The sequence below is a fragment of the Ochotona curzoniae genome, unplaced genomic scaffold (assembly GCF_017591425.1).
Source record: "Ochotona curzoniae isolate NIBS_2020 unplaced genomic scaffold, NIBS_Ocur_1.0 scaffold_3835, whole genome shotgun sequence".
In the NCBI taxonomy this organism is placed as follows: domain Eukaryota; kingdom Metazoa; phylum Chordata; class Mammalia; order Lagomorpha; family Ochotonidae; genus Ochotona; species Ochotona curzoniae.
The window spans coordinates 14403392-14419490 of record NW_024467114.1 but is presented as its reverse complement, the minus strand read 5'-3'; the positions used below and the strand labels follow the sequence as shown (position 1 = coordinate 14419490).

Here is a 16099-nt window from a genome sequence, read left to right as displayed (position 1 = left end):
TGCTTTCAATCCAGCCTCCTGCAAATGCACCGAGAAAGCAGCACAGGTGGCTCCAGTGCTTGGGTCCCTGTTACCCGCATGAGAGACCCGCAAGAAACTCCAGGCTCCGTGCTTTGGCCTCGCCCAGCCTTGGCTTTTGTAACCAGTTGGGGAGTGAGTTAGCAAATGAAAGGCCTTTCTCTCTCCCCTGGTTTCCCATGCCATAACTCTGCCTTTCCAATAAATAAACCTCAAACAAATAATAATTCCATGAAGGGAATATTGTAACAATGATCTGTAAACAAATTCTGTGATCTCTATATAATAATAATTGCATCTATTTAAGATGCATTTTTGCATTCAGGTAAAAATAACTCACTATCCATCAAAAATTCAATATTCATGATTTCAGATGAAGCATCATGAATTATTGTAGAAAAGCCTCAGGACAGCACAAATGTAAAAGAAGTGATTTTATTTGTTTGAAGGTGGAATAACTCGGCCGTTTCGTTTGTAGACAAAATAGAGCAGTTACCTTCATGTACTGTAATGCCACAATTGTCACACTGAATGATCTCATCAGCATCCTCACTATTATCTCCAAGACAAACACAGCAAATCAGAATATGATCCATTTTTTGAGAACTCCAGTTTTGGCTCTTCTCAAGAATCAGCGAGTCCTAACATCAAAATATTAAAGCATATCAAAAAATCATGCGTTTACATTAAGAGTTCATGAAAGTCACACTTTCAATTAGTTCAACACATTTTTGCATTGGAAATTTATGTCACATTCTCCACTTTCTCAGTAACTTCAAAGTCTGCCACATTTGAGAAGCACAACTCCTTGTCGAACAGCATTCTAAGTACCCTTCTCTCCTAGTTCCATGGTATCCCTCCTTTAGAAAATGAAAGCAGGCATAAAAATAACTTATTGGTGGAGCCAGTCAGCTTCGCCCCTTCAACCAGGAGAAAGAAAAAAATTAATTCACAAGTAATTAACATTCCTATACACGGGTTTCAAAAAACATGACACATGATTCCTACAATTTGTGATCTTATATTTTTGCCCAGGAAATACGAGGCACACAAATACAAAACAAGAAGCAATAAATGATAAGGATAACATACAGCAGTTAAACTCTACATTCTCTTAAAGCCTGGCAAAGTCACGGATACAGGGCTAGCCACTACTAGATGACAGACCCATGAATGCCTCTACAGCTAGGGCTGTGTAGACAAGGACAGAAAGGAGCTTAAAATAGGATTCAGGATGGCTAGAGGCTAGAAAAGCGAGGGTAATCTGTTAGGTTTTCAATCACGAAATGTCAGCAATGTATTGGACATCTAGAGCTGTAAGGAGAGGGGAAAAGGTAGTAATAGACAAAGGAAGGGGGAAAGTCAGCTTGTTTTCATTACAATTTCTGTACTGTGAATTTAAGCTTCATGTAAGTTAACAGGAAAACGAATCATCATATTTAATAAAGTGGGCTTAATGTTACACATCATAAAGCATTTCAGTCTATATAATTTAGCAACTTAAACATGTTCAGAAAAAAAAATTAAGGAATTAGTTCCATACCATAGATTTACTAATATATTTGGTTTTATATTAGTTTTTCTTATTTTTATAATATATGAACTTCACAAATAGCAACAAAGCATTTAAAGCCATCATTGCAACAATGATTCACAAAGACATGTCACATCCAAAATCAAAACTATTAATTCCTTCCATTTTTTTGCATAACAAATTTTTTCAACTAATCTTAAACCAGAAAAAAAAATGCGAAATTCGGTAAGAAAAATTCATTCCTCATTTCTCTGGAGGAAATACTTCAAAGTTTAATATTTTGTTTCTCTTTATTAGAAAAATCAAATAAAATAGTTTAGAGTGAACAAACACCTAGAAAATAGGGTAAAAATGAAACATCTTTTGTTTCATCCTACATTGGTACAACAGGCAAAGAAAATCTGCCCAGATTTTCACAGCTTCGAAGGTAAGTAGATTTCACTTACAGTCAAGCATTCTTGTGTTACGTCCCCCAGCTCACTCAATGTTGCAACTTCACATGATGGCCAAAAAAAAAAAAAAGCCAAACAAGGCTATTATGAGAATTAGCCAGACATGTGAGAATATTTCTTGCATAGCTGGGCATTGAAACATGTAGTTCCCTTTGCTTCCCTGTACATTTTGCATGTGGTTCAAAAGAGAAACACCACCAATAGTTTATAGAAAAGTTAGAAGCCTCAATAGGCACTACCACTTGAAATATTCATTCAGAGAAGAAGTCCAAACAAGTTTTTCTCTTCTTAATATCACATCTAGGTTAAAAAATCAGATTAAGAAAGAAGATAGCAAACTGTTTTTGTAACAAAGACATTCCTTGTGTTTAAATACTCAGTTGACTTTTTTGCTGGTAGATGTACCATTAAATCTAATTCAATGTGACTATCTTTAAAAAATAAACAAATAAACCTCAGCCTGGTGTGACAGCCTACGAGCTAACCCTCACTTTGCATGCGCCGGAATCCCATGTTAGTACCAGTTCATATCCCAGCTGCTCCACTTCCCTTCCAACTCCCTGCATGTGGCCTGGGAAAGCAGTGAGAACGGCACAAACCCTTGGGACCCTGCACCCACATGGGAGATCCAGAAGAAGCTCCAGGCTTCTGGCTTCAGATTAGTTCAGCTCCCACCATTGTGGCCACTTGGGGAGTGAACTAGCGGATAGAAAATCTTTGTCTCTTTTTCACATAAATCTGAATTTCCAACAAAAGTAAATAAATCTTTTAAAAAACCAACTCTCTATTAAGAATATAAAATTATATTTTAAAACAGTAACACAAAGTTGTCTCCACTGCTAAATATTCTTTATGAAAAGGATTTTTTTTTTCTTTTTGCAAAACAAAACTGCCATTTCTATTGGCATGGGTTTCTGTCATTTTAATTCTAATCTAAAATTCAAGCTTCAAGGCTGGAAAATAGAACCTATTTTCTGAACAATATTACAATTGTTCTTCTCAAAAACCTTACCTCAAAAAGTTAAATAATCTAAGCGAATCCATATTTGGGGGAAAAAAAGGCTAAAAAAGACACACACCCACATTCAAAGGGGATTACTGAGATTACACTAAACTCAGAAAACCCCATAGGCCATTGGCACAGACAGCTGTCCATCTGCAGAAATGTAGGTTATCCAATGTTCATTTATAAAACAGTCGTTTTCACGGGACAGTCAAGGTGAACTCTCCATCAGGGAGTACAAAAGACAATTTTGTTAATGATATTAGGGTGTTATTATCCTTTTTCATTCTCTTACTCCCCTGGATATATGATGAAGCCTTTCTCTAAGCTACATGAAATGGGAAATTGTCATCAATTTGACAATTGTGTTTCTATATGTCTTGTTCTTTGAAATTCCTGTTTTATTTTTAAAATTATACATCAACATACATAATCTGCATTACATATAATAATATAGATTCTCACAATTTTTAATAAGGATTCTGAAACCAAGACATTTAAAACAATAGTCATAAGGGGCAGTGCTGAGGTATAGCACGGTATACCTCCTCCTGCATTGCCGACATCTCATGTGGGTATCAGTTCAAGTCACAGCTGTTCCACTTTCAATCCAGCTTCCTGCTAATGTTCCTGGGAAAGCAGTGAAGGATGGAACCCATGCTTGGGCCTGTGAACCTACGTGGAAACCTGGAAGAAGCTTCTGGCTCCTGGCTTCAGACCAGCCCAGCTCCAATCACTGTGGCCACTTGGGGAATGAAGCACTGGATAAAACATTCCCTCTCTCTCATTTTCTGTTTCCATTTTTTGCTCTTGTAACTCTGCCTTTAAAATAAACATTAAAAAAAAAAATCTTTAAAAAAAAAAGGTAGCCAAAAAAAGGGACCTACTCAAAATTTAAAACTCTGGATTTCTTGGCACCATTTACCTACAAATGATGGTCAACAAGAATTTCTCATTAATTCACTTGCCAGCCACCAAGAAAACAGCCTATCTGCTTGTAAATTAAATGTGATCTAATTCTTGGATGTGTTTCTATAGCCACATTTTCAGATAATCTCAAGGTAGAATCTGAAAACAATAAGAGCAGAATATAACAAAAAGTTTAAATATACTCAAATATACACTTAATTATCTAATGAATGCTTAGTGATTGTCACTTCCTGAAGTATTCAGGAAGAAACAAAAACATAAGCCACAATGTAACAAAGATTAACATTCATCATGTTTTGCACAATCACATGAACTGGAAATTTAGAAATATAATAATCTCAATTGGTAATTAAAATCTGGTATCAAAATATTTGGTGTAATTTAAATAGAACTAAAATGATCTAGAAACTGAAGAAGAGTGTGAACGTTAGTCATGTCAGAAAATGGAAAATTAACTTTCTATATGCAGAAAAACACTTTTGAATTCCTGGAATGCTTGGGTCTATTAACCAAACCAGGTAAGGTCTCTTTACGTATTGAAGTCTGCATCACGAACATTAGGTTACCACCTCTTAAGCAATATATTATGATCTACGGGTAATTAACAATCAACTATATACATTTTATATGTCAAATTTCTAAACATGCTGGCTTCTCCGACACCTCAGCATAAATCTAATCTACACTGCCTCTAATCAGCCACACTTCTTTGTGAATATCAGCCTAATAAAATGGAAGAAAATGATGTTGGCAAAAGTAAGAGTATTCAGTAGACATAAAGAGTGAGTATTAAGCATTATAAAATAAAGTGAATGCATGCTCAAATTAAAAAGAAACAACTAAAGCTTTCCATACCCATTTCTTTCAATCAGCATATTAATATGGAACAGCCTAGGTTAAATCGTTAAAAACACCATTCTACCCCAGATGATAATTCTTCCATAGATAAAGATAAGATTTAGGATAGCCTGGAGGGCAGGCAACATTGTCATATGAAAAGGGCAAATCTAGAAGTTTATAATCCAAGATATAAACTTACGTTTCATCATTACTAACATATTATCCCTGAGAGCCACTTTGTTATTTTGGTAATAAAATGGCCAAATCTTACATAAAATTTAATTAAAATAGAAAAATGTGAAAGAACAAAGTATAAAAAAGAAAAATTTCTATCAGATTAATCTATTTTAGTGACATGAAATAACAGTGCTTGGTAAAGAGGTAAATTTGATGACTATAAACATATTAACAGAAATGACAGAATTAATTATCATAGTTTCACATGTGATGTAACAGATACATCTACATGTAAGACAACAAGACAATCTTTTCCAGAAAAACATATACATAAACACACAGACAAAGGGACACAAAAGTGTTTGAAGAATCTTGCATGTTGCATCTCTGGACCCAATGGACACACCTAACTTTCAGCAGCAGAACTCCAAGTGGAAGCACTCAGTCATTACTGTTGTTTTATGATAGAAATATTTGTCTTATGATGGAATTGCTTGCTTTTTTTTTTTTTTCATTTCTTTGGAGACAGAACTTATTCACTAACCGTATGTATGCATAATTCACATTTACTCCCAATAAATAAACCAAATAATCTGGTGATGAGGGTTGCAATAATGGAACAGGAATTAACCTTGAAATGAATCTATACGAGTTACAGGAAATCATTAAGTTGCTTGTTGCCCTGCTCGAAAAATATCCTAAAGCTGTGCATGTGTGTGAGGATACGGACATAACTAGGTTGCTTCATACTTCACTCAGCATCATCCAGCGGTCCTATGAGGAATGTTGTGAAGGTAATAAAAGGGATTAGAAAACTCTCCTATTTCCCAAAACTCTGGGTATAAAACAAAAAATCTCTAACTAGTATGCCTTGAAGACGGCTGGCGAGCGCCTTGAGAACGGTGGCGCATGGATCTTGACCAAATGAATAAATGTTACATTGCAAGGTGCTCATTCGCTATCACAGGTGTTTGTAAAACAGGATGTCAAGGAATGCCCCTAATATAACCAGTAGAGTTAGAGAATTCCCTTTGCCCCAGACAGACAGATATCATAAAAATTGGGTTGATCTACCTCATTACTCTTGCTCTGAGATAGTGTCAGGCTATCATTGGTCAGTTCCTCATCATCAGCACTGTTTCTGCTAAGAACTTTACTCTTCTTCTTGCAGCCCCCTTCACTGGCGGGGCTGCTGTGATCTTCCTCATTGCCTTCGTCATTCTCATCCTCATCACTCCCACTTCCCTCATCTTCATCATCCTCGTTGTCCCCATCACTCCCCTCTTTCTGAGACGCGGATCTCCCCTTTCTTTTCACGACCGTCGGCCGCCAGTCGTTGTCGTCTTCACTGTCGTAGTCATCCATGTCGTTTAGCTCTTCCATGGACACGAAATCCAACAGCGGCCGGTTTCGACGAAGGTTCCACTTCTTGGGCTCGCTGACTTGCTCTTCGGCCGCGGTGGTCGTGGCAGGGGTGGCAGGGGAGGTGTGGGCAGCAGGAGGACTCGTGCTTGGGGCAGCAGCGGCAGCAGTAGAGGCAGCCACACTGTCCGATGCCGTTGACTTTTCTTTCTCCTTCTCTTTGTCTTTCTCTTTTTCCTTTTTCTTTCTAGGTTTCTCTCCATTTTCTTCTTCCTCCTTCTTTTCCATTTTAATTAACTGTTTTTCTGATGACACTATTTCATCATCTCCACAGCTTTTAAGTTCTTCCTTTATTTTGGCATCTTCATTCACTTCTTCCTCTAAAACATTTTCTTCAGAATCGCTACAGGAGCCGTCTCCACTGTCCTTTGAAGGATCTTCACTTCCATGACCACTCCCCTCAGAATCTGTCGAAAACATGAGAAAAAAAAAACCACACATATGTATGTACATACACACACACACACACAACGCTGACAAATGAAACCACCAACATTGGTGAATAACTTGCAAAACAATATGAACAAATTCAAGTCAAAGAATGGTAGACATTCCCCATCTGATTAAATAAATCAATGAAGTTGGTAAACAGTTTAATTCGATAGCACTAATGAAGATGAATATATGCAACTCAAAATTAAAATGTGCTCTGAAGAGAGGAACAGTATTTTGTGTTACATATCTCACACTACATTGGAATTATTGATGCAATATTTTCTAAAGGCAAAGGTGCTTTTAAAAATTTGGGCATTTGATTTTAACTTAGTGAGTATATAATACACAAAAAAAGTATTCTTCCTTTAAAAAAGCATAATCTTAGAAATGCCACATTTGTCACAACCAAAACATGATTCTAAGATTCTACATGTATGTCTGTGTGTCCTTCTCTCCAGCTCTGTGTTTATATTAAATAAATAAATGAATAGACAAGACCAGTACCATACAGAAGGTTGTGTTGCCACCTGCAACAATGGCATCCTATATGAATACCAGTACAAGTCCCAGAAGCTCCTCTCTGATCCAGTCCCCTGCTAATAGTCCAGGAAAAAATGGAAGATAACCATGTGCATGGACCCCTGCCAATCACACGGGAAACCCAGATGGAGTTTCAGTTTCCTAGCTTTGGCCTGGTCAAGTACCAACTAATGTGGCAATATGAGGAGTGAGCCAGTAGACAAAGATCTCTCTCTCTCCCCCATATCCTCTTTGCAACTCTTTCAACTAAATAAATACTTTTAAAAAAGACAATATAGTTGCCCCTGAAAAACACTTTACCTCATTAAGTTTAATTTTTATGAAGCAAAATAAGCACAGACATTTATTTGTACTTTTATAAATTCTAATAGATTTGAGAAGTATCAAATATATGAGTGAAAAGAGGCAAAGCAGTGGCCTGGCATAGATGGTCCAAGCCAAGTTATTGCTTTTCCTACTTACTAGGATATAGTTTGTACCAGTAAAAGAATATTCACCTAAACTTTCAAAAACTCTAGGGGCAGGCCATTGGCCTAGCAATCAAAATGCGTATGAGCCATGAAGTATCCAGCTATCACAGGCATTTGGGGCGTAAACCACGAGTTGGGAACACTCCCTTTTTTGTTTATTTCTCTCTCAATAAAATAAATTTATATTCTTAAAATTCTAGACCATAAGCCAGAGAACTGGAGAAACTATTGAATAAATGAATTTGCCCTTATGGAAATGTAATCCATCCAGGAGTCAATCCTAAAAAATAGGTTGTGGCTTTAAGCAGCTTTTACAAGGACTATAAACTTCCCATCAAAGTTCTTCCATTGTTGCTTAGCGTGGTTCATTCTTTCTCAACAGATCTGTGAAGATAATGTTCTGTTGAGAAACACAACATTGTTCAGTAAGTTTCTAATCTTCTATAAACTCACTCAAATAAATAAAACTCAAAAATATTTGGAGGGAAGGATAAATAGGAACAAGAAAAGAGCAGCAAACATGAGGAGATGGGGGAGGGGAAACAGTAATAGTCAAGTCTTCAGCAACAAATACCAGCAATGAAATCTACGGGATACTGAATCATCAGCACAATCAAGGAAAAAATAACAAATGATGGGAAAATTCAGTCCCCATGCCATTTCAATTTCCTTTAATTCAAAAAGATCTAACTAGACATTAAAGGCGAAGGAAGGTGTAATTAATACCTAGTATCTAAAGTACCCCAGATGTCCTATATAAATGGCAGTTAATAAAAGTAGCCTGTAAATTGAAGCACATAATAATTATTAACACTTAACAGCTATTGGATGTTCTCAAGATTATCATGTAGAGCCACAGTTAGTTAAGAATATTCTTCAAATACATTCTCATCCCAAACAATCTTGCATAGGACACAAGAGCAGTATCATGCAGGACAAGACATCTCATCTTAAGTATTTAGAAGCAAACATATTTCAGAATCCAGATTTGTTTTCAGAATTTGGAAGGTTAACATGACATATATGGTAAGCACGGCATGAACATCCAGTAAACTCTATGGCATTACATCTATAATGAAACACATTGTTCCTGCAGAGAAAGGCATGAATATTTAAAGAATATAAAATAAAACTATGAACTCATTCATATTAGTTAAGTTTTTCCATCAAATAAGTTTGTGCCCAATGAAGAAACACTTCAGCATTTTTTTTAGTTCCTTGGATTTAAAAAGTGTGAGGCGAGTATGACTTACAGAAGATGATTTCAGTCAAAGCACGCTACAACTCATTTAAAAATTTATGATTTTTAAACCAGATAATCATTAAACACAACCTCCCAATGAAAAATAATGGTAAAAAATAATAATGGCTAGCTCCTTTAAAATAAGGATTTGGTATTTATTTATTTATTTATTTGTTTGTTTATCTAGGATTTGACATTTAACTAGAGCTGACGAAACAGTCTGAAGGCATAAGAGTCCTTGTGCACAGGAACTACGGAAAACTGAAACACAGCACTGCTATAATTGCAAGAGTAAAAAGTTGGACATCAGGGTTCTGTGATAGCTCAATTGTTTCTTCCTATAAGCACTAGCATCCAATATGGGCACCAGTCACGGTCTGGCTGCTCCATTTCTCATACAGCTCCTTGCTTGTGGCCTGGGAAAGCAGCGGAAGATGGTCCAACTCCTTGGAACCCTTAATATCCACATAGGAGACCCAGAAGAAGCTACTGGCTCTGGTCTTTGGATTGACTCAGTTCTGGCTACTGTGGCCATTTGGGGAGTGAACCAGCAGATGGAGGATCTTTCTGTCTCTTTCACGCTGCAAAATTTGCTTTTCCAATAAAAATAAATAAATCTTTAAAAAAGAAAGATTTATTTAAAGTTGGATTTTTATCTAAAAGCCTTTGTGTCAATAAAAAAAAATTTACTAATAAATACAAAAGTATGATAAACTAGTGCCAAAGTATGGAAACCTGATCAAAACTGAGACTGATTCAACTTTGCTATTACTTGGTAAATTTTTCAAACTGTCATAGATTTTTGCAATTTTGTTTTGATTGCTGATCCCAATGACAAGTAATTACTCTTAAAAGTTGAGCTTTTGATTCTGTTCTTAAAATATTTTTATAATTGAAATTTTACTTCTCTTTTGGCCAAATAAAAGGTAGCCTTGCTCAAGTACATAATACCAAAGTTTCTCCAAGCAATACTATTTCAACTACAAGTTATGTAATTTATTTATTACACTAGCAGAATTGCAATAGTAACCTACAAGAATCTTCAAAAAATATTAACACAAAATTAGTGTAATAATAACCATCAATACCATTAGCAACCAATGCTTAAGCCTTCCCCATGATAAATACTAAACTATAACACTGGTGATTTAATTCAGATTTTATATTTACTTTGCAAAATTAACAATCTTAATTCATAAGTTTCACCAACTTTAATCCTTCTATTTATTGATCTAACACAATAGGTATTCACACCGTAAGTACACACAAGAGAAAATAGACAAATCACTAGTTTACTGGTCATTCAATTAACCCCTGGGGACCATTTTTCTCTAACTCCGCATACCTCATGATAAAAGTCATCAGTCAACACAATTCGCCCTCCACTCCTGAACCCCAGTTCCATTTGTATCTTCTTACACTTGCTGGGTAAATCTCAAATAGGGACAGGCTTCCCTCAGAAGACATCTGGCAACATCTGGAGACAACTGCTACTACAAGAACAGTGTGGACAGGGAGGTAAGATGCCCCTGGCACTGACTAAAGGACAGGGATGCTGTTAAACATCCTACAATGCACAAGAGAAGCCTCCACACAAAGACCTATCCAACACAGAATGCCCACAACATCAAGGCTGAGAAATATTTCATCTAGTAATTACACTTGTATAAGACTCCACTAAGACATAATTCTACTTACCCAAATCTACCTTTTCTATTATTTTACTCAATCTTAATCCATAAATAAAAAATGACATTTCCAAGCCCCCACACCTAGAACAGTTAAGGTTTTCCTCATCAACACTGCCATTAAATCTAAAATATCTCTCAATTTAGTTCCCTGATGGACTAATCCAAGATGAATCTGGACTATTGTAATCTCTATGCCTTTGAAGACATAAATGCAAATAACATATCCTCCTTTGTATCATGTTGATAACTGTTTGGTGTTTTTTGTATATAAAGCTAAACCAAAATATAAACTGTGTTAATCTTCGAAAGTTCAAGATGAAGATAAGAAATGGGCACACAGAATACATTTATCAAAAATTGAGCTCAACCACTCTAGCTGCCTTAACAGAAGTCCTAAAAAGTCAACGATTTGTTCAGGAAGTCCTTTACTGAGGTTGCTATGAGAGAACATACTATCAAATGGACATTTTGAGCTGTTTCTCCATCTCCAGTTTAATTTTCTATTCATAACGAGGGTTGGGACTACCCAATTTCAAAATGTATGAAAGCCAATGATTGGTCTAACGTCCTATTTCCTGTAAAGGCCTAGCTAAACTTACCTTTTAAGAGAGGAAAAACAAAGGATTCAAACAGAAAACATTGGTAACGTAAAGCAGGCTGTTATCTCAGTTATGGGGAGGATCTAAAGCAAGAGTGGAAAATGTTCAATTTCTACTTGCTATTATTTATTTTAAACAAAATTACTTTCTATTAAACCTCTTTTTCCTATTAACCATCGCTTAAGCTACACAGGGACTGTGAAGGTCAACTATGAGTACAGCTGACAAAGTATTACAGAGCAACAGGGAACAAAAACACATATGGGACATTTTCAGGGGAGATATATAAAGCTAACAAAATTTATATTATTACATTTCACAAATAATACACAACTCTCGTTATGTCTAATGACAAGGTCAGGAGTCTCTATTAGCTTGATGCCATGAATTATTTTAGGAGAGCAGTTCATGTCATTACTTTTTTTTTTAACTGATTGCCAAAAGAAGTGATACCCAAGAATGACTCCATCTCAATAAACAGAAAGGAAAAACAAAAATACACAGTGAGAATTTATTACCAGAACCATAATTATGAAACACTTACAGAAATTGGCTATATAATTTTTCCAATAATGGCATCTGAAAAACAGGAAACTTCTGAGGCTCAGTTATTCTTGTTGCACACCACAACCCCAAACCTAACAAACTGAAAACTACAGTCGAGCCAAGATATTATCTGCCCAGGTCTTCACCAAGAGAAGTAAGAGAATTCTACCTCCTATCCCTTCCCTGTCTTTCTTGGGAAATACTAAGTCTCAATAAACTAAGAGTTTTTTGAGGTCAGAGTTGAGAGACAAAAGTTAAAAAATAAATAAGTAAATAAGAAAAAGTTAGCAGCTTTGGATTATTGGAGTCAATTGGTTTGTAACTGTGACACCCACGCAGTATCAGTTTAAGATTACATCTCCCATTCTTGTTAATCAGTGAACACTTAAATGTGCAACACTTAAAAGTGTCCTTAGGCAAGTTCTTTAAACTGTTACCCTTTTCATTTGCAAAAAATACATAGTTGAGTAAAACTTAACATAGTTATTGTAAAAGAAAAATGATATTATGTAAACAAAATGTTCCAACTGAACCACAGTACAAGTTTTGTTTGTTGTTATTAATGAAAAAGCTACAGTAAGACAATATAATCCATTCATCCCTCCCTATTCTCTCCAACAGAAGGGGGGGGGGGAGGCACACAGGCAAGAAGATGGGGGGAAAAAAAGAGATGTTCTTTAAGCATAGAAAGTTCTCTAAAGGATATTTTCAAACTATCAAAGGAATAAAATTTAAAAGGCACCTATTTTTCAGTTGTTTCCACCAAAAGATGCAGAATATTGAGTAAGTTCATGTGTTTTTTTCTCACATATGTTTAAACCATTTTATGTAATTCCTCCTAAAACTTTATAATATGTGCATAAGGTATGTTCACTAGAAGAGAAAAAGGAAAAGTATATTTCTGTTCCCCAGTTTGATACAAAGCAAATCATCTTTCTTAAGTTGTTTTTAAAATCGCTAAAATGAGCAAGCATGGTCCAGCCCCGGTAGCCTAGTGGCTAAGGTCGTCTTGCATGTGCCAGCATCCCATAGGGGCACCAGTTGGTATGCAGGCTGCTCCACTTCCCACCCAGCTCCCTGCTTGCGGCCTGTAAAAGCAGTAAAAGATGGGCCAAAGCCTTGGGACTCTGCACCCACGTGAGAGACCCAGATCAGCTCAGCTCCCCGCCCCGCCCCCTCGCTGCATTCACTTGGGGAGTGAACCAGCAGATGGAAGATCTTTTCCTTTGTCTCTTTCTTTCTGTAATCCTGACTTTCCAATAAAAAATAAATCTTAAAAAAACGAGCAAGCATGCACGCTGAGACATTTCAGAGATATCTGAAAAGGCCCAGATTCACAAGTTCCAGCAGCTGGTACAACATAAAGTACTTGGATCAATTTTATTCTAGAGAATAAAGGGAAAAAAACAACCCCCCTCCCCATCACAGCCCATCTACCTAGGGCTATGTAGAGTCCACATCACTGCCCAGTATTATTCTACTTTGGGATTTATCTCAGTCTTTCCCCTGTCCATGGAAATAAGCAGAAACATATTTTAAGGTTTAGAATAGAGAAACTGCCCTGGCATCTTTGTCAAAAGGAAAAGTCCTCCCTCCCCTGCCCGCTAATTATTGTTGGCTCCATAGTAATGAAAACAGAAGCAATGATAGGATTTAGGAGTGACAGATCTCAGGAAACTATGGGAAATCAAATGGACAAAACAAATGAAGTGTATGTGCTTTCACTTTTACATGGGTGTTTTATTCACAATTGATTCTTTAAAGAGAGGGGAAAAAAGGTGTAAAGTCGAGCCCAACTCCGGAAAACCGGGCCAGGGAAAGAGAAGGAAGCATTTACCTGAAGCATCTCCAACTTTAAAATCACTGTCATCTGAACTATCGTAATCGAGAGCTTCTAGGAGAGAAGCTGCCAAGGGCTTCACCTGCCTCCTCTTGGAGCTGCGATCCACTGTTAGGAGAGAAACAGCCAGCGTCATTCCAAGGACAGTCCCCGCAGGTGAGAGCCCCGTGGAGGCCTGCACGCAGGGGTGCGGCTGGGGTGCGGACACGCGCGGGCCCGCCAAGCCCCAAGTCCACCCCGGGGGGCGCGGCCCACGCCTGTCCCTGCGGGGCCCACCCGCCAAGCCCCCAGCCCACCTCTCCGTGCCAAGCCCCCCACCCCCGAGCTGTCCCTGCCACTCCCCGAGTCGGACACCTTGGCAACCCGAAGAAAGGAAACCCAACTCCCAGGGCAGGGCATTCATCGCGGGCCCGTGGAAGGACCGCGGAACCGGGTGTCCACCCGCCCCAGGGCCCCGGTCCCCCTCATCCCCACGACCCCCGGCCCCGACCCGCTCCAGTGGAGCTCTCTCCCCGCGCGGGCCTCAAGCACACTTACTAAGGAATCCGTGCGGCTGGTCGTTGGGAGGAGACCTAGAGAGAGGCTGCGGGAGCCCAGGCGTCGGCGGGCCGGGGGCTGAGGCCGCGGAGGCAGGCTCACAAAGACGCCGGGTCCGGCCCGGGGCCCACCCGCCGCCCCCCAAGACTTGGCTCGGCCCCGGCTGCTCGGGTCCCTTCCCACGGCGCGCCCCGCCCCGGCCAGAGGCAGCCTCGGGAGTGCACACACCCCCCGTTGAGACTGGAACGGGGGGAAAAAAATGTCAGGAAGAAAATCTTTATTAGCCTGCCGCAGAAGTCACAGAAGACGCCCCCCAGATGGTACACGGCCCCAGGCCGGTTGCCTGAGACAATAGGGAAAGCAGCGACCCGGATACAGCTCGGAAGAGAAGGAAGTGAAAACACGAGGCTGAGCGCGGCCTTCGCAGCGGCCGAGCGCGCGTGCGCCCCACTCGCCCTCCCGCTGCCTCCCCGGAGCAGCCGGAGCGAACCGAGCGGACGCCGAGACACCGAGCCGGGCCGGCCGAGCCGCGAGCGCTGCGGGACCCGAGCCGGCGGCCGGGCGCGGCCCAGAGCCGTGCAGCCCCGGAGCCGTGCAGCCCTGGAGCCCCGGAGCCGTGCAGCCCCGGAGAGCCGTGCAGCCCCGCAGCCCCGCAGCCCCGCAGCCCCGCAGCCCCGCAGCCCCGCAGCCCCGCAGCCCCGCAGCCCCGCAGCCCCGCAGCCCCGCAGCCCCGCAGCCCCGCCTCCTCCCGGGCTAATTTCGCCCCTTAGTCCAAGGCCCAGGGAGGAGGCTTTCTGTTCCTGGTTTTTGTGGCTTTCATTGTTATAATTGATGTGCATGTTAATTAGTTGTGATCGTTTCGTACTTATAGACCCTTGTGTAATTTGCGTTGCCGTATCCTCAGACTTCTGGGTATTTATAAAATATGCAATACGATGTTGTGATCATCCTCCTGTAATGAACTTATTCACCCTATCTATATGCTGGTACCTGTTACCTGGCCTCCCTCCCCCACCACTGCTGGTTTTTGTGTTTTACAGACTGGCTCAGTTAGCTGTCCACAAAGGGTTCTCTGTTGTCTTAAATCACTACCAAGAAAAGTAAGCTATGACACCTTCTTCCATAAACTAGATTCTGAAAATATCCTGGAACAGAAAAAATGCTTCCTACTAAATGATGTAACCTGACAATCACATTAGATTCTGATTGCCGTTTTCAAAATTACAAATGTAACAGAAAAGTTTTCATTTCTTAACTAACCATTATACTGAGAATGGACATTTGCACAGACATAAAACCCAGCAGTAATATTGGTAACAGAAAAGGAGAAGGAACACATCCAGGGGGAAATTCCTGTGCGTTTTTTCCTTCAGAATATGTGTCACAGGTCTGGTGTGATGGCCTAGTAGCCAAATCCTTGCCTTCAACGCATTGGGCTACCATATGAGCACCACTTCCTGTCCTGGCTGTTCCACTTCCCATCCAGCTCCCCGCTGGAGGTCTTAAAAAGCAGTAAAAGATGGCACAAAGCCTTGGGACCCTGCACCCACGCAGGAGACCCTAAGGAAGCTCCTGGCTCCTAGTTTCAGAATGGCTCAGCTCCAGCCACATGAGAAATGAACCAAGACCTTTCTGTCTCTCCTTCTCTCTGTAAATCTGAGTTTCCAGTAAAACTAAATAATTTTTAAAATGCATCACATGAAAGTGAAATAATTTCTTGCATCCAATTAGTGAATTCAATTTCTTTCTTTTTTAGATTTACATGCATTTGAAAATCAGGGTTACAGAGAGAAAGAAATCAAGCTTCATCCACTGGTTCACT

General features: G+C 39.5%; 1 protein-coding gene across 8 annotated transcripts in view; it reads right to left on the bottom strand.

Annotated features, from left to right (window-relative positions):
- Positions 1 to 14749, bottom strand: part of PHF14 (PHD finger protein 14) — a 114445-nt gene extending 99696 nt beyond the window's left edge. For 7 of the 8 annotated variants that reach the window (XM_040965006.1, XM_040965007.1, XM_040965010.1 and 4 more), the window contains exons 1-4: positions 14278 to 14749; positions 13738 to 13848; positions 6029 to 6783; positions 515 to 659 (exon numbers count right to left, since the gene is read on the bottom strand). In XM_040965006.1, the coding sequence (XP_040820940.1) occupies positions 515 to 659; positions 6029 to 6783; positions 13738 to 13848; position 14278 (1012 nt within the window). In that variant the 5' untranslated portion in view covers positions 14279 to 14749. Of the gene's footprint in view, positions 1 to 514; positions 660 to 6028; positions 6784 to 13737; positions 13849 to 14277 lie in introns of those variants that run through there. The other variant, XM_040965014.1, reaches the window with a different exon arrangement.
- Positions 14750 to 16099: the final 1350 nt, after the last annotated feature.